Source organism: Ascaphus truei, unplaced genomic scaffold (genome assembly GCF_040206685.1).
Source record: "Ascaphus truei isolate aAscTru1 unplaced genomic scaffold, aAscTru1.hap1 HAP1_SCAFFOLD_1454, whole genome shotgun sequence".
NCBI lineage: Eukaryota > Metazoa > Chordata > Amphibia > Anura > Ascaphidae > Ascaphus > Ascaphus truei.
Genome location: NW_027454339.1, coordinates 32,550 through 52,784, shown reverse-complemented (window position 1 = coordinate 52,784; position 20,235 = coordinate 32,550). Strand labels below are relative to the sequence as shown.

Below are 20,235 nucleotides of genomic sequence, written 5' to 3'. Positions count from 1 at the left end.
CCCTTCCCAACCCCCTTCCTGGGCTGGAAGACCCCCCCCCCCTCCCATCCCTCATCTCACAGCTTATTTCAGCCAATGGAATGTAAGGGGTCTTTCGTTTGAAGACGCCTTGGTACATACGGGGGCCCAATGTTGTAGGGGGGGGAGGGAGGGGGGGTCTTTCATACCGGAGGGATACCACAACAACAACAACAACAACAACAACAACAATAATATAAATTAAAGCAGAACTAGCTGGCTCCCTAAAAAAAGGACGTAAGACTGGGGAACTTGAATCAAACAAGAGGGAAAGGACGCCTATTGTAACTTTTCTGAACTTTAGAAGAGCATTTTACTGGAACGAGTTCTCGCGGGTCCCTGTCCCCCCGTCCCCCCTCCACCGCGCTTCTACTGCGATTTAAATCGATGACACGAATGCGTATCCCTCACCCGCCGGGGGGGGGGGGGGATTTCCTAACCCTGAGTGTACATACACGAGGGGGTGCAGTGGGTTTTCTCCCATGAGGTCAGCTACGTTGACGTTCAAAAACATTTAAAAAAAAAACATAAATAAGAGGTCGTTCGCAGAACAAACAGCAACTCCTCCTCCTCCTCCTCCTCCTCCTCCTCCTCCTCCTCCTCCTCCTCCTCGACAAGGCACTTCGACCAGCCCTGGCGTCAACCCCCCGTCCCCCTTCATACCCGCGACAAATAAAACATGTGCAGGCCGGAGGTGCAAACCCCCCCCCCCCCCCCCCCCCCAAAAAACAACTTGAATCAGTCGCGTTTATTGCTCCAGTTTGGCAGCAACGAGGCGTCGGGGGAAAATGTCCCCCCCCCCTCTGCGGCGTTTTAAAGAAAAAACAAAAATGCGTAAATCCAGCAACTTGAAAACCTCGCCGGGAATCGTTTCCCAACACTGTCCGAGGTTCAACGCGGCGGCCGCGAAACCAACGTCCGGCGCGAGACGGGTTCGATAAAACAAAAAAAAAAACAACGCCGCGATCGACCAAAAATCAACGATCTCCAGGATGCGCAGCGCCGCCATCTTTTTTATCGAGCCTTTTCCGTTCAGATGACGTAGCCGGCAACCAAATATTTACACTAGGGGGGAGGGGGGGGAGGGGGGGCAATTATCACTCGGCCGACTGTTCTGCCCGGAGACAATAGCGTTACGAACCGCCCGTGCGGGGGAAGAGGAATTAAATCCACACCGAGGTCTTCACGTCTCCTGACCGACTGCTGACGCTGCTCTTGGCGGAGCCTTTCTTCGGTCTCTTCTCCCCGGCGACGGCGGCGGGCGGGCTGGCGCGGCACGCCTGCACGGCCAGCTCCAGCCGCTCCCGCGCCACGCGGATTTCCCGCTGCAGGTGGTCCAGACTGGCGGGGATGTTGTCCACGCTGCCGACCCCGTACTGCCGCTCCTGGGCGGTGTTGGCCCGGTTCTGCTTGTAGGCCATCTTGGCGTTGGTGAGCTCGGTGTAGCGGACGGGCTCCGGCTTCACCGCCACGTTGTAGCCCGGCGGGGCAGACGGGGTGTTCCAAGTGAAGGGGTAGTTGTAGGCCGAGGCGTCGTCCGCCGCCGCCGCCTCCTTCCTCCGGCTGTTGAGCGTGTCGCGGATGGTGCCGAAGCCGAGGTGGAGCATCTCCCAGACGTCCAGGAGGAAGCACAGGCAGCTGACCCCGTACATGATCAACAGGAAGATGGTCTTCTCGGTGGGACGGGAGATGAAGCAGTCCACGGTGTGCGGGCAAGGCTTGGTCCCGCACTCGTATTTGGGGACCACCTCGAACCCGTACAGGAAGAACTGCCCGGCCAGGAAGCCCACCTCCAAGGCCGTCCTGACCAGCAGCTGCAGCACGTAGATCCTCATCAGCCCGTCGGCGCGGATGCGCTTCCGCCCGTCGTGTTTGGCCTTCCCGCGGCTCGGCTCCGGGCGACCCCTCTCGCTCCCCAGCTCGGTTTCCGGGTACATCATGGGGTCCACCTCGTGGTCGTCGTCGTCGTCGTCGTCCTCCTCCTCCAGCCCCCGGTGCGGCTTCCAGCGCGGGGCGTACCCCTTGTGCCGGGCCCGCTTGCCGCCCTGGTCGCGGCGCTCCTCCTCCGTCCGGGCGATCTTGTGGACGGCGTAGCCCAGGTACAAGAGGGGCGGCGTGGTCACCAGGATGATCTGGAAGACCCAGAAGCGGACGTGGGAGAGCGGGGCGAAGGCGTCGTAGCAGACGTTCTCGCAGCCCGGCTGCTCCGTGTTGCACACGAACTTGGCTTGCTCGTCGTAGTAGATGGACTCGCCGCCCACCACGGTGAGGACGATGCGGAAGACGATGAGCACGGTCAGCCAGATCTTGCCGACGAACGTGGAGTGCTGGTGGATTTCCTCCAACAGGCGCGTCAGGAAACTCCAGCTCATGTCGCCGGCTCCTCCTGCAATACAAAAACCACCGGCAAAATAAACAAAAACCAGGTCCAAATCGGAAGAACAAACCCAACCATCGCTAACCATTTAGTGGCTGAAGTGGCTCATTTATGTGGAGTAAACCTGCGGACTCTTGCTCTGCTTTAGCAATGTATTGTGGGTAGAAACGCGTGCGGGGCGACAGAAATGTATTCTGGGTAAAAGCGCGTGTGCGGCTACAGAAATGTATTCTGGGTAAAAGCGCGTGTGGGGCTACAGAAATGTATTCTGGGTAAAAGCGTGTGAGGCTACAGAAATGTATTCTGGGTAAAAGCGTGTGAGGCTACAGAAATGTATTCTGGGTAAAAGCGCGTGTGGGGCTACAGAAATGTATTCTGGGTAAAAGCGTGTGCGGCTGCAGAAATGTATTCTGGGTAAAAGCGCGTGTGGGGCTACAGAAATGTATTCTGGGTAAAAGCGCGTGTGGGGCTACAGAAATGTATTCTGGGTAAAAGCGCGTGCGGGGCTACAGAAATGTATTCTGGGTAAAAGCGTGTGCGGCTGCAGAAATGTATTCTTGGTAAAAGCGTGTGCGGGGCTACAGAAATGTATTCTGGGTAAAAGCGTGTGCGGGGCTACAGAAATGTATTCTGGGTAAAAGCGCATGCGGCTGCAGAAATGTATTCTGGGTAAAAGCGTGTGCGGCTGCAGAAATGTATTCTGGGTAAAAGCGCATGCGGCTGCAGAAATGTATTCTGGGTAAAAGCGCATGCGGCTGCAGAAATGTATTCTGGGTAAAAGCGCGTGCGGCTGCAGAAATGTATTCTGGGTAAAAGCGTGTGAGGCTACAGAAATGTATTCTGGGTAAAAGCGCGTGCGGGGCTGCAGAAATGTATTCTGGGTAAAAGCGTGCGGGGCGACAGAAATGTATTCTGGGTAAAAGCGTGTGCGGCTGCAGAAATGTATTCTGGGTAAAAGCGTGCGGGGCGACAGAAATGTATTCTGGGTAAAAGCGTGTGCGGCTGCAGAAATGTATTCTGGGTAAAAGCGTGTGCGGCTGCAGAAATGTATTCTGGGTAAAAGCGTGTGAGGCTACAGAAATGTATTGTGGGTAAAATCCACGGGCAGCAAGTTGCTGTTGGTCAAGCGAGTGCTTTCTTTCCCCTTGTGCCGCCCTCAGAGACTCTGGCTGACAAGCGCTCGCTGACCTCACAGTGACATCATACAGAAGGCAGCAGCCAGCGGACATCAGACCCTCCCAAGTCTAACCTTAAATCATACCTTACATATACAGTACTTATAGGTGTTACATGTGTAACCAAGGCATCAGTTACCCAGATTAAACCCCTTAACCATGTCACTACCATTAGTACACTTTGCCCCTAGGAGGCACTGACCCCTTAACCCTGTCACTGTACATTGTGCCCCTAGGAGGGACTGACCCCTTAACCATGTCACTGCCATTAGTACACTTTGCCCCTAGGAGGGACTGACCCCTTAAACATGTCACTGCCATTAGTACACTTTGCCCCTAGGAGGGACTGACCCCTTAACCATGTCACTGCCATTAGTACACTTTGCCCCTAGGAGGGACTGACCCCTTAACCATGTCACTGCCATTAGTACACTTTGCCCCTAGGAGGGACTGACCCCTTAAACATGTCACTGCCATTAGTACACTTTGCCCCTAGGAGGGACTGACCCCTTAAACATGTCACTGCCATTAGTACACTTTGCCCCTAGGAGGGACTGACCCCTTAACCATGTCACTGCCATTAGTACACTTTGCCCCTAGGAGGGACTGACCCCTTAACCATGTCACTGCCATTAGTACACTTTGCCCCTAGGAGGGACTGACCCCTTAAACATGTCACTGCCATTAGTACACTTTGCCCCTAGGAGGGACTGACCCCTTAACCATGTCACTGCCATTAGTACACTTTGCCCCTAGGAGAGACTAACCCCTTAACCATGTCACTGCCATTAGTACACTTTGCCCCTAGGAGGGACTGACCCCTTAACCATGTCACTACCATTAGTACACTTTGCCCCTAGGAGGGACTGACCCCTTAACCATGTCACTGCCATTAGTACACTTTGCCCCTAGGAGGGACTGATCCCTTAACCATGTCACTGCCATTAGTACACTTTGCCCCTAGGAGAGACCGACCCCTTAACCATGTCACTGCCATTAGTACACATTGTCCCTAGGAGAGACTGACCCCTTAACCATGTCACTGCCATTAGTACACTTTGTCCCTAGGAGAGACTGACCCCTTAACCCTGTCACTGCCATTAGTACACTTTGCCCCTAGGAGGGACTGACCCCTTAACCATGTCACTGCCATTATTACACTTTGTCCCTAGGAGGGACTGACCCCTTAACCATGTCACTGCCATTAGTACACTTTGCCCCTAGGAGGGACTGACCCCTTAACCATGTCACTGCCATTAGTACACTTTGCCCCTAGGAGAGACTAACCCCTTAACCATGTCACTGCCATTAGTACACTTTGCCCCTAGGAGGGACTGACCCCTTAACCATGTCACTACCATTAGTACACTTTGCCCCTAGGAGGGACTGACCCCTTAACCATGTCACTGCCATTAGTACACTTTGCCCCTAGGAGGGACTGATCCCTTAACCATCACTGCCATTAGTACACTTTGCCCCTAGGAGAGACTGACCCCTTAACCCTGTCACTGCCATTAGTACACTTTGCCCCTAGGAGATACTGACCCCTTAACCATGTCACTGCCATTAGTACACTTTGACCCTAGGAGAGACTGACCCCTTAACCATGTCACTGCCATTAGTACACTTTGCCCTAGGAGAGACTGACCCTTAACCATGTCACTGCCATTAGTACACTTTGCCCCTAGGAGAGGACTGACCCCTTAACCATGTCACTGCCATTAGTACACTTTGCCCCTAGGAGAGACTGACCCCTTAACCATGTCACTGCCATTAGTACACTTTGCCCCTAGGAGAGACTGACCCCTTAACCATGTCACTGCCATTAGTACACTTTGCCCCTAGGAGGGACTGACCCCTTAACCATGTCACTGCCATTAGTACACTTTGCCCCTAGGAGGGACTGACCCCTTAACCATGTGACTGCCATTAGTACACTTTGTCCCTAGGAGGGACTGATCCCCTTAACCATGTCACTGCCATTAGTACACTTTGCCCCTAGGAGAGACTGATCCCCTTAACCATGTCACTGCCATTAGTACACTTTGCCCCTAGGAGGGACTGACCCTTAACCATGTCACTGCCATTAGTACACTTTGCCCCTAGGAGAGACTGACCCCCTTAACCATGTCACTGCCATTAGTACACTTTGCCCCTAGGAGGGACTGACCCCTTAACCATGTCACTGCCATTAGTACACTTTGCCCCTAGGAGGGGACTGACCCCCTTAACCATGTCACTGCCATTAGTACACTTTGTCCCTAGGAGGGACTGATCCCCTTAACCATGTCACTGCCATTAGTACACTTTGCCCCTAGGAGAGACTGATCCCCTTAACCATGTCACTGCCATTAGTACACTTTTGCCCCTAGGAGGGACTGACCCCTTAACCATGTCACTGCCATTAGTACACTTTGTCCCTAGGAGGGACTGACCCCTTAACCTGTCACTGCCATTAGTACACTTTGCCCCTAGGAGAGACTGATCCCCTTAACCATGTCACTGCCATTAGTACACTTTGCCCTAGGAGGGACTGACCCCTTAACCATGTCACTGCCATTAGTACACTTTGCCCCTAGGAGAGACTGACCCCTTAACCATGTCACTGCCATTAGTACACTTTGCCCCTAGGAGGGACTGATCCCCTTAACCATGTCACTGCCATTAGTACACTTTGCCCCTAGGAGGAACTGACCCCTTAACCATGTCACTGCCATTAGTACACTTTGTCCCTAGGAGGGACTGATCCCTTAACCCTGTCACTGCCATTAGTACACTTTGCCCCTAGGAGAGACTGACCCTCTTAACCCTGTCACTGCCATTAGTACACTTTGCCCCTAGGAGAGACTGATCCCCTTAACCATGTCACTGCCATTAGTACACTTTGCCCCTAGGAGGGACTGATCCCTTTAAAGTACTCTGGCGATGAATACACAAAGAAACAAGAAAAGATCCAGGCATTCTCTCCCCGACAGCCGAAGTAGTTTCACATCCACTTGTTTGGACATATAACATAACGCAGAACTCGAGAAACCTTCAAAACATTTTAAACACACGGACATCCCGCTGTCGCAGGTTCGCAGCGCAGGACGTCAAATCATTTACCATTTGACAAAAAACAAATATATATAAAGCGCTTATTAATCATAAAATTACTTTGAGGCTAAATAAACGCCTGATCTGCGAGATCCACGGCGGGGAAATGACCGGACAGCGCTTTAATAACCAGCTGTAAGATTTATAACCGGACCCCCGGGGAGAGGCCTCGCTACGTACCGGCAGCCCGGGGCGGGGGGTCTCGTCAGCTGGAGCTTTCCGAGAGATACGCGCGTCTCCCGCCGGCGCCGGCGGCCAGCAATCCCACTGGAAGAGGAGTGAAAATGAAAAAAAAAAAAGGGGTTTTAACGTTGTGCTTTGCTGTCGTGGGCTAAAATTGGAGGGTACACACGCGAGACACGCGAGACACGCGAGACACGCGAGACACGCGAGACACGCTCGGGGCTTAACTCAGCGTCCTGAGAGGCGGCAAAACCGTCTGCCCGAGCTAAAACAGGGACCCCGGGAAAGGGAACGCTTTCACCAACTTCAGTACACATTGACGTGTGTGTGTGTGTGTGTGTGTGTGTGTGTGTGTATGCATGGGTGTGTGGGGGGTGGGAGTGTGTGTGTGGGGTAGGGGGGAGTGTGTGTGGTAGGGGGGGAGGGTGTGTGGTGGGGGGGGGAGGTGTGTGTGTGTGGGGTAGTGGGAGGTGTGTGTGTGGGGTAGGGGGAGGTGTGTGGGGTAGGGGGGTAGGGGGAAGGGTGTGTGTGTGTGGGATGGGGAATGGTGTGTGTGGTGTGGGGTGGGGGAAGGGTGTGTGTGTGTGTTGGGGGAAGGGTGTGTGTGTGGGGGCGGGGGAAGGGTGTGTGTGTGTGGGGGCGGGGGAAGGGTGTGTGTGTGTGGTGTGTGGTGTGTGGGTGTGTGGGTGTGTGGGTGTGTGGGTGTGTGGGTGTGTGGGTGTGTGTCCAAAAATACTCCTCTATACAACACGGGGAGAGAAGATACCGGAGAACACGACTAAGATACCTGGGAAACACCCACTTAAATATGGAAAACATTAGTGCGGTGTTTCCAGCGAGCGCCTCTCCCACGTGGCTCTGCGCGTGGCACAGCGCGGTGATGGGGGAGGTTTGGCGACTAAACACCCGTCTCCTCAGCAAAAAAACCGCCAACTTTGTTCCAAACCTCGCCCGAATTTCCGTGCATTTTTCAACCTTTTCCAACAGTGTGAGCGAAAACGACTTTGCGCAGAACTCGCGTATCCGTAGCGCGCAGAACTCGCGTATCCGTAGCGCGCGCAGAACTCGCGTATCCGTAGCGCGCAGAACTCGCGTATCCGTAGCGCGCAGAACTCGCGTATCCGTAGCGCGCAGAACTCGCGTATCCGTAGCGCGCAGAACTCGCGTATCCGTAGCGCGCAGAACTCGCGTATCCGTAGCGCGCAGAACTCGCGTATCCGTAGCGCGCGCAGAACTCGCGTATCCGTAGCGCGCAGAACTCGCGTATCCGTAGCGCGCGCAGAACTCGCTTATCCGTAGCGCGCAGAACTCGCGTATCCGTAGCGCGCGCAGAACTCGCGTATCCGTAGCGCGCAGAACTCGCGTATCCGTAGCGCGCGCAGAACTCGCGTATCCGTAGCGCGCGCAGAACTCGCGTATCCGTAGCGCGCAGAACTCGCGTATCCGTAGCGCGCAGAACTCGCGTATCCGTAGCGCGCGCAGAACTCGCGTATCCGTAGCGCGCAGAACTCGCGTATCCGTAGCGCGCAGAACTCGCGTATCCGTAGCGCGCAGAACTCGCGTATCCGTAGCGCGCAGAACTCGCGTATCCGTAGCGCGCAGAACTCGCGTATCCGTAGCGCGCAGAACTCGCGTATCCGTAGCGCGCGCAGAACTCGCGTATCCGTAGCGCGCGCAGAACTCGCGTATCCGTAGCGCGCAGAACTCGCGTATCCGTAGCGCGCAGAACTCGCGTATCCGTAAGCGCGCAGAACTCGCGTATCCGTAGCGCGCAGAACTCGCGTATCCGTAGCGCGCGCAGAACTCGCGTATCCGTAGCGCGCAGAACTCGCGTATCCGTAGCGCGCAGAACTCGCGTATCCCTAGCGCGCGCAGAACTCGCGTATCCGTAGCGCGCAGAACTCGCGTATCCGTAGCGCGCAGAACTCGCGTATCCGTAGCGCGCGCAGAACTCGCGTATCCGTAGCGCGCAGAACTCGCGTATCCGTAGCGCGCGCAGAACTCGCGTATCCGTAGCGCGCAGAACTCGCGTATCCGTAGCGCGCGCAGAACTCGCGTATCCGTAGCGCGCGCAGAACTCGCGTATCCGTAGCGCGCGCAGAACTCGCGTATTCGTAGCGCGCGCAGAACTCGCGTATCCGTAGCGCGCAGAACTCGCGTATCCCTAGCGCGCGCAGAACTCGCGTATCCGTAGCGCGCAGAACTCGCGTATCCGTAGCGCGCGCAGAACTCGCGTATCCGTAGCGCGCGCAGAACTCGCGTATCCGTAGCGCGCGCAGAACTCGCGTATCCGTAGCGCGCAGAACTCGCGTATCCGTAGCGCGCAGAACTCGCGTATCCGTAGCGCGCGCAGAACTCGCGTATCCGTAGCGCGCGCAGAACTCGCGTATCCGTAGCGCGCGCAGAACTCGCGTATCCGTAGCGCGCGCAGAACTCGCGTATCCGTAGCGCGCAGAACTCGCGTATCCGTAGCGCGCAGAACTCGCGTATCCGTAGCGCGCAGAACTCGCGTATCCGTAGCGCGCAGAACTCGCGTATCCGTAGCGCGCAGAACTCGCGTATCCGTAGCGCGCAGAACTCGCGTATCCGTAGCGCGCGCAGAACTCGCGTATCCGTAGCGCGCGCAGAACTCGCGTATCCGTAGCGCGCAGAACTCGCGTATCCGTAGCGCGCAGAACTCGCGTATCCGTAGCGCGCAGAACTCGCGTATCCGTAGCGCGCAGAACTCGCGTATCCGTAGCGCGCGCAGAACTCGCGTATCCGTAGCGCGCAGAACTCGCGTATCCGTAGCGCGCAGAACTCGCGTATCCCTAGCGCGCGCAGAACTCGCGTATCCGTAGCGCGCAGAACTCGCGTATCCGTAGCGCGCAGAACTCGCGTATCCGTAGCGCTGCGCAGAACTCGCGTATCCGTAGCGCGCAGAACTCGCGTATCCGTAGCGCGCGCAGAACTCGCGTATCCGTAGCGCGCAGAACTCGCGTATCCGTAGCGCGCGCAGAACTCGCGTATCCGTAGCGCGCGCAGAACTCGCGTATCCGTAGCGCGCGCAGAACTCGCGTATTCGTAGCGCGCGCAGAACTCGCGTATCCGTAGCGCGCAGAACTCGCGTATCCGTAGCGCGCGCAGAACTCGCGTATCCGTAGCGCGCAGAACTCGCGTATCCGTAGCGCGCGCAGAACTCGCGTATCCGTAGCGCGCGCAGAACTCGCGTATCCGTAGCGCGCGCAGAACTCGCGTATCCGTAGCGCGCGCAGAACTCGCGTATCCGTAGCGCGCAGAACTCGCGTATCCGTAGCGCGCGCAGAACTCGCGTATCCGTAGCGCGCAGAACTCGCGTATCCGTAGCGCGCAGAACTCGCGTATCCGTAGCGCGCGCAGAACTCGCGTATCCGTAGCGCGCAGAACTCGCGTATCCGTAGCGCGCAGATCTCGCGTATCCGTAGCGCGCAGAACTCGCGTATCCGTAGCGCGCAGAACTCGCGTATCCGTAGCGCGCAGAACTCGCGTATCCGTAGCGCGCGCAGAACTCGCGTATCCGTAGCGCGCAGAACTCGCGTATCCGTAGCGCGCGCAGAACTCGCGTATCCGTAGCGCGCAGAACTCGCGTATCCGTAGCGCGCGCAGAACTCGCGTATCCGTAGCGCGCGCAGAACTCGCGTATCCGTAGCGCGCGCAGAACTCGCGTATCCGTAGCGCGCGCAGAACTCGCGTATCCGTAGCGCGCAGAACTCGCGTATCCGTAGCGCGCGCAGAACTCGCGTATCCGTAGCCGCGCAGAACTCGCGTATCCGTAGCGCGCGCAGAACTCGCGTATCCGTAGCGCGCAGAACTCGCGTATCCGTAGCGCGCGCAGAACTCGCGTATCCGTAGCGCGCGCAGAACTCGCGTATCCGTAGCGCGCGCAGAACTCGCGTATCCGTAGCGCGCAGAACTCGCGTATCCGTAGCGCGCGCAGAACTCGCGTATCCGTAGCGCGCAGAACTCGCGTATCCGTAGCGCGCAGAACTCGCGTATCCGTAGCGCGCAGAACTCGCGTATCCGTAGCGCGCAGAACTCGCGTATCCGTAGCGCGGCAGAACTCGCGTATCCGTAGCGCGCAGAACTCGCGTATCCGTAGCGCGCGCAGAACTCGCGTATCCGTAGCGCGCAGAACTCGCGTATCCGTAGCGCGCAGAACTCGCGTATCCCGTAGCGCGCGCAGAACTCGCGTATCCGTAGCGCGCAGAACTCGCGTATCCGTAGCGCGCAGAACTCGCGTATCCGTAGCGCGCGCATAACTCGCGTATCCGTAGCGCGCAGAACTCGCGTATCCGTAGCGCGCGAACTCGCGTATCCGTAGCGCGCAGAACTCGCGTATCCGTAGCGCGCGCAGAACTCGCGTATCCGTAGCGCGCAGAACTCGCGTATCCGTAGCGCGCGCAGAACTCGCGTATCCGTAGCGCGCGCAGAACTCGCGTATCCGTAGCAGCGCGCAGAACTCGCGTATCCGTAGCGCGCGAGAACTCGCGTATCCGTAGCGCGCAGAACTCGCGTATCCGTAGCGCGCGCAGAACTCGCGTATCCGTAGCGCGCAGAACTCGCGTATCCGTAGCGCGGCAGAACTCGCGTATCCGTAGCGCGCAGAACTCGCGTATCCGTAGCGCGCGCAGAACTCGCGTATCCGTAGCGCGCAGACTCGTATCCGTAGCGCGCAGAACTCGCGTATCCGTAGCGCGCAGAACTCGCGTATCCGTAGCGCGCGCGAACTCGCGTATCCGTAGCGCGCAGAACTCGCGTATCCGTAGCGCGCAGAACTCGCGTATCCGTAGCGCGCAGAACTCGCGTATCCGTAGCGCGCAGAACTCGCGTATCCGTAGCGCGCAGAACTCGCGTATCCGTAGCGCGCGCAGAACTCGCGTATCCGTAGCGCGCGCAGAACTCGCGTATCCGTAGCCGCGCGCAGAACTCGCGTATCCGTAGCGCGCAGAACTCGCGTATCCGTAGCGCGCAGAAACTCGCGTATCCGTAGCGCGCGCAGAACTCGCGTATCCGTAGCGCGCGCAGAACTCGCGTATCCGTAGCGCGCGCAGAACTCGCGTATCCGTAGCGCGCGCAGAACTCGCGTATCCGTAGCGCGCGCAGAACTCGCGTATCCGTAGCGCGCGCAGAACTCGCGTATCCGTAGCGCGCGCAGAACTCGCGTATCCGTAGCGCGCGCAGAACTCGCGTATCCGTAGCGCGCAGAACTCGCGTATCCGTAGCGCGCGCAGAACTCGCGTATCCGTAGCGCGCAGAACTCGCGTATCCGTAGCGCGCAGAACTCGCGTATCCGTAGCGCGCGCAGAACTCGCGTATCCGTAGCGCGCCGCAGAACTCGCGTATCCGTAGCGCGCAGAACTCGCGTATCCGTAGCGCACGCAGAACTCGCGTATCCGTAGCGCGCAGAACTCGCGTATCCGTAGCGCGCGCAGAACTCGCGTATCCGTAGCGCGCGCAGAACTCGCGTATCCGTAGCGCGCAGAACTCGCGTATCCGTAGCGCGCAGAACTCGGCGGCGCAGAACTCGCGTATCCGTAGCGCGCAGAACTCGCGTATCCGTAGCGGCGCAGAACTCGCGTATCCGTAGCGCGCGCAGATCGTAGCGCTCGTATCCGTAGCGCGCAGAACTCGCGTATCCGTAGCGCGCAGAACTCGCGTATCCGTAGCGCGCAGAACTCGCGTATCCGTAGCGCGCAGAACTCGCGTATCCGTAGCGCGCAGAACTCGCGTATCCGTAGCGAGAACTCGCGTATCCGTAGCGCGCAGAACTCGCGTATCCGTAGCGCGCGAGAACTCGCGTATCCGTAGCGCGCAGAACTCGCGTATCCGTAGCGCGCGCAGAACTCGCGTATCCGTAGCGCGCAGAACTCGCGTATCCGTAGCGCGCGCAGAACTCGCGTATCCGTAGCGCGCGCAGAACTCGCGTATCCGTAGCGCGCAGAACTCGCGTATCCGTAGCGCGCAGAACTCGCGTATCCGTAGCGCCGCAGAACTCGCGTATCCGTAGCGCGCAGAACTCGCGTATCCGTAGCGCGCGCAGAACTCGCGTATCCGTAGCGCGCAGAACTCGCGTATCCGTAGCGCGCAGAACTCGCGTATCCGTAGCGCGCGCAGAACTCGCGTATCCGTAGCGCGCAGAACTCGCGTATCCGTAGCGCGCAGAACTCGCGTATCCGTAGCGCGCAGAACTCGCGTATCCGTAGCGCGCAGAACTCGCGTATCCGTAGCGCGCAGAACTCGCGTATCCGTAGCGCGCAGAACTCGCGTATCCGTAGCGCGCAGAACTCGCGTATCCGTAGCGCGCAGAACTCGCGTATCCGTAGCGCGCAGAACTCGCGTATCCGTAGCGCGCGCAGAACTCGCGTATCCGTAGCGCGCAGAACTCGCGTATCCGTAGCGCGCGCAGAACTCGCGTATCCGTAGCGCGCAGAACTCGCGTAACTAGCGCGCAGAACTCGCGTATCGTAGCGCGCAGAACTCCGCGTATCCCGTAGCCGAGCGCGCAGAACTCGCGTATCCGTAGCGCGCAGAACTCGCGTATCCGTAGCGCGCAGAACTCGCGTATCCGTAGCGGCGCAGAACTCGCGTATCCGTAGCGCGCGCAGAACTCGCGTATCCGTAGCGCGCAGAACTCGCGTATCCGTAGGGCGCGCAGAACTCGCGTATCCGTAGCGCGCGCAGAACTCGCGTATCCGTAGCGCGCAGAACTCGCGTATCCGTAGCGCGCGCAGAACTCGCGTATCCGTAGCGCGCAGAACTCGCGTATCCGTAGCGCGCAGAACTCGCGTATCCGTAGCGCGCAGAACTCGCGTATCCGTAGCGCGCAGAACTCGCGTATCCGTAGCGCGCAGAACCTCGCGTATCCGTAGCGCGCGCAGAACTCGCGTATCCGTAGCGCGCGCAGAACTCGCGTATCCGTAGCGCGCAGAACTCGCGTATCCGTAGCGCGCGCAGAACTCGCCGTATCCCAGACCGTCCGTAGCGCGCGCAGAACTCGCGTATCCGTAGCCGCGCGCAGAACTCGCGTATCCGTAGCGGCGCAGAACTCGCGTATCCGTAGCGCGCGCAGAACTCGCGTATCCGTAGCGCGCAGAACTCGCGTATCCGTAGCGCGCGCAGAACTCGCGTATCCGTAGCGCGCGCAGAACTCGCGTATCCGTAGCGCGCGCAGAACTCGCGTATCCGTAGCGCGCGCAGAACTCGCGTATCCGTAGCGCGCAGAACTCGCGTATCCGTAGCGCGCGCAGAACTCGCGTATCCGTAGCGCGCGCAGAACTCGCGTATCCGTAGCGCGCAGAACTCGCGTATCCGTAGCGCGCAGAACTCGCGTATCCGTAGCGCGCAGAACTCGCGTATCCGTAGCGCGCCAGAACTCGCGTATCCGTAGCGCGCAGAACTCGCGTATCCGTAGCGCGCAGAACTCGCGTATCCGTAGCGCGCGCAGAACTCGCGTATCCGTAGCGCGCGCAGAACTCGCGTATCCGTAGCGCGCAGAACTCGCGTATCCGTAGCGCGCCAGAACTCGCGTATCCGTAGCGCGCAGAACTCGCGTATCCGTAGCGCGCGCAGAACTCGCGTATCCGTAGCGCGCGCAGAACTCGCGTATCCGTAGCGCGCGCAGAACTCGCGTATCCGTAGCGCGCAGAACTCGCGTATCCGTAGCGCGCGCAGAACTCGCGTATCCGTAGCGCGCAGAACTCGCGTATCCGTAGCGCGCAGAACTCGCGATCCGTAGCGCGCAGAACTCGCGTATCCGTAGCGCCGCAGAACTCGCGTATCCGTAGCGCGCAGAACTCGCGTATCCGTAGCGCGCGCAGAACTCGCGTATCCGTAGCGCGCAGAACTCGCGTATCCGTAGCGCGCAGAACTCGCGTATCCGTAGCGCGCGCAGAACTCGCGTATCCGTAGCGCGCAGAACTCGCGTATCCGTAGCGCGCGCATAACTCGCGTATCCGTAGCGCGCGCAGAACTCGCGTATCCGTAGCGGCGCAGAACTCGCGTATCCGTAGCGCGCGCAGAACTCGCGTATCCGTAGGCGCGCAGAACTCGCGTATCCGTAGCGCGCGCAGAACTCGCGTATCCCGTAGCGCGCAGAACTCGCGTATCCGTAGCGCGCAGAACTCGCGTATCCGTAGCGCGCAGAACTCGCGTATCCGTAGCGCGCAGAACTCGCGTATCCGTAGCGCGCAGAACTCGCGTATCCGTAGCGCGCAGAACTCGCGTATCCGTAGCGCGCAAACTCGCGTATCCGTAGCGCGCAGAACTCGCGTATCCGTAGCGCGCAGAACTCGCGTATCCGTAGCGCGCAGAACTCGCGTATCCGTAGCGCGCAGAACTCGCGTATCCGTAGCGCGCGCAGAACTCGCGTATCCGTAGGCGAACTCGCGTCGTAGGCGCGCAGAACTCGCGTATCCGTAGCGCGCAGAACTCGCGTATCCGTAGCGCGCAGAACTCGCGTATCCGTAGCGCGCGCAGAACTCGCGTATCCGTAGCGCGCGCAGAACTCGCGTATCCGTAGCGCGCAGAACTCGCGTATCCGTAGCGCGCAGAACTCGCGTATCCGTAGCGCGCGCAGAACTCGCGTATCCGTAGCGCGCGCAGAACTCGCGTATCCGTAGCGCGCAGAACTCGCGTATCCGTAGCGCGCGCAGAACTCGCGTATCCGTAGCGCGCGCAGAACTCGCGTATCCGTAGCGCGCAGAACTCGCGTATCCGTAGCGCGCGCAGAACTCGCGTATCCGTAGCGCGCAGAACTCGCGTATCCGTAGCGCGCAGAACTCGCGTATCCGTAGCGCGCAGAACTCGCGTATCCGTAGCGCGCGCAGAACTCGCGTATCCCGTAGCGCGCAGAACTCGCGTATCCGTAGCGCGCGCAGAACTCGCGTATCCGTAGCGCGCGCAGAACTCGCGTATCCGTAGCGCGCGCAGAACTCGCGTATCCGTAGCGCGCGCAGAACTCGCGTATCCGTAGCGCGCAGAACTCGCGTATCCGTAGCGCGCGCAGAACTCGCGTATCCGTAGCGCGCAGAACTCGCGTATCCGTAGCGCGCGCAGAACTCGCGTATCCGTAGCGCGCGCAGAACTCGCGTATCCGTAGCGCGCGCAGAACTCGCGTATCCGTAGCGCGCGCAGAACTCGCGTATCCGTAGCGCGCAGAACTCGCGTATCCGTAGCGCGCCAGAACTCGCGTATCCGTAGCGCGCGCAGAACTCGCGTATCCGTAGCGCGCAGAACTCGCGTATCCGTAGCGCGCAGAACTCGCGTATCCGTAGCGCGCAGAACTCGCGTATCCGTAGCGCGCGCAGAACTCGCGTATCCGTAGCGCGCAGAACTCGCGTATCCGTAGCGCGCGCAGAACTCGCGTATCCGTAGCGCGCAGAACTCGCGTATCCGTAGCGCGCGCAGAACTCGCGTATCCGTAGCGCGCGCAGAACTCGCGTATCCGTAGCGCGCGCAGAACTCGCGTATCCGTAGCGCGCGCAGAACTCGCGTATCCGTAGCGCGCAGAACTCGCGTATCCGTAGCGCGCAGAACTCGCGTATCCGTAGCGCCGCAGAACTCGCGTATCCGTAGCGCGCAGAACTCGCGTATCCGTAGCGCGCGCAGAACTCGCGTATCCGTAGCGCGCGCAGAACTCGCGTATCCGTAGCGCGCAGAACTCGCGTATCCGTAGCGCGCGCAGAACTCGCGTATCCGTAGCGCGCAGAACTCGCGTATCCGTAGCGCGCAGAACTCGCGTATCCGTAGCGCGCGCAGAACTCGCGTATCCGTAGCGCGCGCAGAACTCGCGTATCCGTAGCGCGCGCAGAACTCGCGTATCCGTAGCGCGCAGAACTCGCGTATCCGTAGCGCGCGCAGAACTCGCGTATCCGTAGCGCGCAGAACTCGCGTATCCGTAGCGCGCAGAACTCGCGTATCCGTAGCGCACGCAGAACTCGCGTATCCGTAGCGCGCAGAACTCGCGTATCCGTAGCGCGCGCAGAACTCGCGTATCCGTAGCGCGCGCAGAACTCGCGTATCCGTAGCGCGCAGAACTCGCGTATCCGTAGCGCGCGCAGAACTCGCGTATCCGTAGCGCGCGCAGAACTCGCGTATCCGTAGCGCGCGCAGAACTCGCGTATCCGTAGCGCGCGCAGAACTCGCGTATCCGTAGCGCGCAGAACTCGCGTATCCGTAGCGCGCAGAACTCGCGTATCCGTAGCGCGCAGAACTCGCGTATCCGTAGCGCGCGCAGAACTCGCGTATCCGTAGCGCGCGCAGAACTCGCGTATCCGTAGCGCGCGCAGAACTCGCGTATCCGTAGCGCGCGCAGAACTCGCGTATCCGTAGCGCGCAGAACTCGCGTATCCGTAGCGCGCAGAACTCGCGTATCCGTAGCGCCGCAGAACTCGCGTATCCGTAGCGCGCAGAACTCGCGTATCCGTAGCGCGCGCAGAACTCGCGTATCCGTAGCGCGCGCAGAACTCGCGTATCCGTAGCGCGCAGAACTCGCGTATCCGTAGCGCGCAGGAACTCGCGTATCCGTAGCGCGCAGAACTCGCGTATCCGTAGCGCGCAGAACTCGCGTATCCGTAGCGCGCGCAGAACTCGCGTATCCGTAGCGCGCAGAACTCGCGTATCCGTAGCGCGCAGAACTCGCTGTATCCCGTAGCGCGCGCAGAACTCGCGTATCCGTAGCGCGCAGAACTCGCGTATCCGTAGCGCGCAGAACTCGCGTATCCGTAGCGCGCGCAGAACTCGCGTATCCGTAGCGCGCAGAACTCGCGTATCCGTAGCGCGCGCAGAACTCGCGTATCCGTAGCGCGCAGAACTCGCGTATCCGTAGCGCGCGCAGAACTCGCGTATCCGTAGCGCGCAGAACTCGCGTATCCGTAGCGCGCGCAGAACTCGCGTATCCGTAGCGCGCGCAGAACTCGCGTATCCGTAGCGCGCGCAGAACTCGCGTATCCGTAGCGCGCGCAGAACTCGCGTATCCGTAGCGCGCAGAACTCGCGTATCCGTAGCGCGCGCAGAACTCGCGTATCCGTAGCGCGCAGAACTCGCGTATCCGTAGCGCGCGCAGAACTCGCGTATCCGTAGCGCGCGCAGAACTCGCGTATCCGTAGCGCGCGCAGAACTCGCGTATCCGTAGCGCGCGCAGAACTCGCGTATCCGTAGCGCGCAGAACTCGCGTATCCGTAGCGCGCAGAACTCGCGTATCCGTAGCGCGCGCAGAACTCGCGTATCCGTAGCGCGCAGAACTCGCGTATCCGTAGCGCGCAGAACTCGCGTATCCGTAGCGCGCAGAACTCGCGTATCCGTAGCGCGCAGAACTCGCGTATCCGTAGCGCGCAGAACTCGCGTATCCGTAGCGCGCAGAACTCGCGTATCCGTAGCGCGCAGAACTCGCGTATCCGTAGCGCGCAGAACTCGCGTATCCGTAGCGCGCAGGAACTCGCGTATCCGTAGCGCGCGCAGAACTCGCGTATCCGTAGCGCGCAGAACTCGCGTATCCGTAGCGCGCGCATAACTCGCGTATCCGTAGCGCGCAAGAACTCGCGTATCCGTAGCGCGCCATAACTCGCGTATCCGTAGCGCGCAGAACTCGCGTATCCGTAGCGCGCGCAGGAACTCGCGTATCCGTAGCGCGCGCAGAACTCGCGTATCCGTAGCGCGCAGAACTCGCGTATCCGTAGCGCGCAGAACTCGCGTATCCGTAGCGCGCGCAGAACTCGCGTATCCGTAGCGCGCAGAACTCGCGTATCCGTAGCGCGCAGAACTCGCGTATCCGTAGCGCGCAGAACTCGCGTATCCGTAGCGGCGCAGAACTCGCGTATCCGTAGCGCGCAGAACTCGCGTATCCGTAGCGCGCAGAACTCGCGTATCCGTAGCGCGCAGAACTCGCGTATCCGTAGCGCGCGCAGAACTCGCGTATCCGTAGCGCGCGCAGAACTCGCGTATCCGTAGCGCGCGCAGAACTCGCGTATCCGTAGCGCGCAGAACTCGCGTATCCGTAGCGCGCAGAACTCGCGTATTCCGTAGCGCGCAGAACTCGCGTATCCGTAGCGCGCAGAACTCGCGTATCCGTAGCGCGCGCAGAACTCGCGTATCCGTAGCGCGCAGAACTCGCGTATCCGTCTAGCGCGCAGAACTCGCGTATCCCTAGCGCGCGCAGAACTCGCGTATCCCTAGCGCGCGCAGAACTCGCGTATCCGTAGCGCGCAGAACTCGCGTATCCGTAGCGCGCGCAGAACTCGCGTATCCGTAGCGCGCGCAGAACTCGCGTATCCGTAGCGCGCAGAACTCGCGTATCCGTAGCGCGCGCAGAACTCGCGTATCCGTAGCGCGCGCAGAACTCGCGTATCCGTAGCGCGCGCAGAACTCGCGTATCCGTAGCGCGCGCAGAACTCGCGTATCCGTAGCGCGCGCAGAACTCGCGTATCCGTAGCGCGCGCAGAACTCGCGTATCCGTAGCGCGCGCAGAACTCGCGTATCCGTAGCGCGCGCAGAACTCGCGTATCCGTAGCGCGCGCAGAACTCGCGTATCCGTAGCGCGCGCAGAACTCGCGTATCCGTAGCGCGCGCAGAACTCGCGTATCCGTAGCGCGCGCAGAACTCGCGTATCCGTAGCGCGCGCAGAACTCGCGTATCCGTAGCGCGCGCAGAACTCGCGTATCCGTAGCGCGCGCAGAACTCGCGTATCCGTAGCGCGCGCAGAACTCGCGTATCCATAGCGCGCGCAGAACTCGTTTGGACATATAACATAACGCAGAACTCGAGAAACCTTCAAAACATTTTAAACACACGGACATCCGCTGTCGCAGGTTCGCAGCGCAGGACGTCAAATCATTTACCATTTGACAAAAAACAAATATATATAAAGCGCTTATTAATCATAAAATTACTTTGAGGCTAAATAAACGCCTGATCTGCGAGATCCACGGCGGGGAAATGACCGGACAGCGCTTTAATAACCAGCTGTAAGATTTATAACCGGACCCCCGGGGAGAGGCCTCGCTACGTACCGGCAGCCCGGGGCGGGGGGTCTCGTCAGCTGGAGCTTTCCGAGAGATACGCGCGTCTCCCGCCGGCGCCGGCGGCCAGCAATCCCACTGCAAGAGAAGTGAAATTTAAAAAAAAAAAGGGGTTTTAACGTTGTGCTTTGCTGTCCTGGGCTAAAATTGGAGGGTACACACGCGAGACACGCGCGACACGCGAGACACGCGAGACACGCGAGACACGCTCGGGGCTTAACTCAGCGTCCCGAGAGGCGGCAAAACCGTCTGCCCGAGCTAAAACAGGGACCCCGGGAAAGGGAACGCTTTCACCAACTTCAGTACACATTGACGTGTGTGTGTGTGTGTATGCATGGGTGTGTGGGGGGTGGAG

General features: G+C 59.6%; 1 protein-coding gene across 1 annotated transcript; it reads right to left on the bottom strand.

The window, feature by feature from the left end:
• Window positions 1–1,097: 1,097 nt before the first annotated feature.
• Window positions 1,098–19,980, bottom strand: GJC1 (gap junction protein gamma 1). The gene is made up of 3 exons (XM_075581627.1): window positions 19,872–19,980; window positions 6,847–6,933; window positions 1,098–2,404 (listed from the first exon to the last, which is right to left on the bottom strand). The coding sequence occupies exon 3, from the start codon at window positions 2,388–2,390 to the stop codon at window positions 1,182–1,184; it is 1,209 nt and encodes a 402-aa protein (XP_075437742.1). The 5' UTR covers window positions 2,391–2,404; window positions 6,847–6,933; window positions 19,872–19,980; the 3' UTR covers window positions 1,098–1,181.
• Between the last annotated feature and the right edge of the window lie 255 nt (window positions 19,981–20,235).

Excerpts from the sequence above, each read along its gene's own strand:
- GJC1 (XM_075581627.1), bottom strand. The coding sequence starts at position 2,390 with ATGAGCTGGAGTTTCCTGACGCGCCTGTTGGAGGAAATCCACCAGCAC.